This window comes from Propithecus coquereli, unplaced genomic scaffold (assembly GCF_000956105.1).
Source record: "Propithecus coquereli isolate 6110/MARCELLA unplaced genomic scaffold, Pcoq_1.0 Scaffold64, whole genome shotgun sequence".
Taxonomy (NCBI): Eukaryota; Metazoa; Chordata; class Mammalia; order Primates; family Indriidae; genus Propithecus; species Propithecus coquereli.
In genome coordinates this window covers 3,301,592-3,305,603 of record NW_012152396.1, presented here as the reverse complement: position 1 = coordinate 3,305,603, position 4,012 = coordinate 3,301,592, and the positions used below count along the sequence as shown (strand labels likewise).

The following is a 4,012-nucleotide window of genomic DNA, read 5'->3' as shown; positions in this document are numbered from 1 at the left end:
TTTGTTTTTATTGCCTAGAATTGTTTTTGCTATGCGGGGTCTTCTCTGGTTCCATACAAAGTGTGAAATTAATTTTTCTACATCTGTGAAGAATGATATTGTTATTTTAATAGGGATTGCATTGAATCTGTAGATCACTTTGGGTAATATAGACATCTTAACGATGTTGATTCTGCTGACCCACGAGCATGGTATGGTTTTCCACCTGTTTACGTCCTCTGCTATTTCCTTCCTCAGTGTTTCATAGTTCTCCCTGTAGATGTGTTTTACCTCCTTAGTTAAATATATTCCTAGATACTTTATTTTCTTTGTTGCTATTTTGAAGGGAATTGAGTCTTTGATTTGGTTCTCGGTATGACTGCTGTTGGTGTATATGAACGCCTCTGATTTTTGTGTTATCTGCTCTGTTTTGAATAGGACTTCGGGACAGAGAAGAGAATAGATCGGTCATATTCACTTCATTACCAACAAATGCTGGAATAACTGATGATTTTATATCTAATAATAGTGAAGTAACTGTATTGGGTTTTTCTTTTCTTTGCTAAGTATATTCTGGGAACACTTAGAACTTGCTAATTCAGTACTGCAACTTTTACAGATGAGCCTGAAGTCTTGACGGAGCCTCCAAGTGCCACAACCACTACTACCATAGGTATATCTGCAACCTGGACAACTTTGGCAGGTTCCCATGGCAAAAGAAATAATACCATAACTACAACAAGTTCAAAGAGGAAAAACAGGAAAAATAAAATTACTCCAGAAAACGTTCAAATTATATTTGATGATCCACTACCAATTTCATACAGTCAGCCAGAGAAAGCGAATGGAGAGTCCAAGAGCAGCAGTACCAGTGAGAGTGGGGACAGTGACAACATGAGGATTTCAAGCTGTAGCGATGAAAGCAGTAATAGCAACGGCAGCAGGAAGAGTGACAATCATGCACCAGTTGTGGTCACTACCACTGTGAGCAGCAAGAAGCAGCCATCAGTTCTCGTTACATTTTCAAAGGAGGAGAGAAAATCTGTTCCTGGCAAGGCTTCAATAAAGTTAGTTCCAATTTTTATTTTTACTGTTTATAGTATCATCATAAAATACCTTGTTGATGAATTTTTTGGTAAAGGAAGTGAATTAGCAACTTGCAAGATAAGGATTTTTCTTTGTGCTGGAGGCGTACTTTCAACTGAATTGAAAAATAACCTATATTTTAGGTTTTTGTATTAATGAGAGATCACATTTTTACTATGTAATCTCTTCCTTTTGGATGTTAAACTTAACTCATAAAAAGTATTGATTGTGGTTTCACAGGGATTTTTATTGTGATTCAACTCTTGCTAAATCTGTCCCCTAGATAGTATCTTCTTAAAATCGGCTCTTCGTATTATATGCTAAGTATTAAAGAGAAGTGAAAAATAAGATCCTTATTTGTTCACCATATTTAATCTAAAAATAAAAATTATGTAATAGATTACCTTTATCATTTAAAAATTGTACATTTGTATATTTAATGTACTTTTCCTCCCTCTGTTAAAGATTGTCAGAGACTATCAGTGAAGGGACCAGTAATTCTCTATCCACGTGCACAAAATCTGGTCCATCTCCTCTTTCCTCTCCAAATGGGAAGTTAACGGTAGCAAGTCCTAAGCGTGGGCAAAAGAGGGAAGAAGGATGGAAAGAAGTTGTAAGAAGGTGAGTAATTATTTCTTTGATTTTTTTTTTTCCCTCATTCTTTTTATGTGCTATATATCATAGTGGTGAAGTGTTGTTTACCTTACAATTCCCTCTCCTATTCTAAAGGTTGCAAACGAACTGTTGGCTCAAGGCTAAATCTGGCCAACAGAGACGAGCTACACCACATTTTAGATGAATAAAAATTATATATTAATACTTTAAAAATTGCGAGATTTTACATAAAACGTTAGGTATGTATTTGGTCCCCATGAGTATTAGAGTTTCTGAAGAACTAGTTTAGATTGTATCTCGTTCAACTTTGTAATCCCAGAGCCCAGTATGAAGACATCAGTACATGTTAGTGTAAGTATTACATAAGCCTCTTGTAAACATTTGAAGAATGAATAAGAACTGGTTTTAACTTATTGACCTAATCCTGTTTTTAATCATGGCATACCTTTAGGGTTTCAGGATAAAAATATTTTATTTTGCTTAGGATTTTTAAAATATGTTTCAAAGAGTGGGAATACAATATCCCGGAAACTTAAAAGGAGATAAGATACCTCAGCCCCAGAAAGGATGTAATCCCTTATACTCTCTTGTTTTGTTTTGTTTATTTGTGTTTTTTTAAGACAAGGTTTTCTCTTGCCCAGGCTGGAGTACAGTGGCGTGATCATAGCTCATTGTAACCTCGAACTCCTAGGCTTAAGCCATCCTCATGCCTCAGCCTCCCGAGTAGCTAGGACTACAGGCGCATACCACCACGCACAGATAATGTTGTTTAAAGAAAACATTTTTTTATTAGAGATGGGGTCTCGCTATGTTCCCCAGGCTGGCCTCAAACTCCTGGCCTCAAGTGATCCTCCTTCCTCAGCCTCCCCAAGTGCTAGGGATGACTGGCGTAATCCACACACACTCATTTATATACACACTCTATTGAACTAATAGAAATCATATCATCAGAGTATTCTCTATACAAGAGTGAGATAATTTAGTTTTTCTATATGCATTTAATATCGTGATATGTAAGAAATTCTTAACTAATTTGGAAATAATAATGATTATTGGCTGATCATGCCCTTTAGGGAAAAAAGAGTTGTCAAGAAACTTAGTTCTGTATATAAAATGGCAGGAATCATGCCTTACTTTTTTAAAAATATGACATATTAATTTAATACTTCATCTGGCATTCTAAATAAATAATTTACTTGTTTGTTTAAGCATAAATGATTCTCTTTGAGAACTATGCTATATTTCTTTTAGAAGTATTCTTTTATTGGCTTATCAGAGATTTATATCTACCTTTCCTGGACCTGAATGTTTAAAATTAAAATGTAATTTTTTAAGTGTTTTGTTTTTTAAAAACTCTAGTAAGCTTTTCTATTTCCTCACATTACGAAATGTCCTTTAGCAAGTTTTCATATTTGTGGACAGTCATTTTAATGCCTCTAGAGGAAGGAAGGGAAATGATAAATTTTTAATGTCATTCTTTCAGCTATGTATTAGAGGATAAAAAGGAGAATGTGAGTAAAACACCAAAAATGTACCCATGAGAAACCTTTTTTGACTCTTTGGGCTAGATTAAATGCTCTGACCAGTGTGTCTTCATGATACCCTATGAGAACACTCATGACATGGTGGTGTAGTTTTTGTTATTTTGTATCTACATAGTTAATGTATGTGAGCAGGAACTCATGCCTGTCTTATTTGCCATTAGTATCTGCATTAGCACAGTGCATGCCTACATAATATGTGCTTTACAGATATAAGTGAAGGATAATAATCAAGCAAACCATCTTTGATAATGAGATGAGAAGCTATAGTAAAATGTAACTGTCTACTTGTCCATTGCTCCCAATTGCCTTTTGTCTGTTCGTGTAGATTAAGAGTAGATAAAAGAGCTTATTTAACGATAATCTATTCTGTATTTATAGAAAAACATTTTAGTAATACTTTTTCCTCTTTCTTAAGTCACAACTACTAATATTAATGATTTATCTTAATTTATCTTTACTACTTTTAAATAGGTCAAAGAAAGTATCTGTTCCATCAACTGTGATATCCAGAGTGATTGGAAGAGGAGGCTGTAATATCAATGCTATTCGGGAATTCACTGGTGCACACATAGATATCGATAAGCAGAAAGACAAGACAGGAGACCGGATAATAACTATAAGGCAAAACTTTGTCTCTTAATGTTTTCTTCCTTTCTGTTGTATTGCACTATAGCTTAACGAAATATGTCCACTTGAGTTTTCAATGGAACTTTGTTTAATAGTATACTTTTTTTATATGGGAGTTTTATTAGTGTTTGAGAAGATAACCTTTACAGTTTCTTTTTTCT

At 34.4% G+C, this 4,012-nt stretch overlaps 1 protein-coding gene across 1 annotated transcript in view; it reads left to right on the top strand.

The window, feature by feature from the left end:
* Window positions 1-4,012, top strand: part of ANKRD17 (ankyrin repeat domain 17) — a 123,206-nt gene that overhangs the window by 79,357 nt on the left and 39,837 nt on the right. Inside the window, exons 22-24 of the mRNA XM_012659838.1 lie at window positions 599-1,046; window positions 1,531-1,686; window positions 3,696-3,845. Coding sequence (XP_012515292.1) covers window positions 599-1,046; window positions 1,531-1,686; window positions 3,696-3,845 — 754 coding nt within the window. The remainder of the gene's footprint in view (window positions 1-598; window positions 1,047-1,530; window positions 1,687-3,695; window positions 3,846-4,012) is intronic.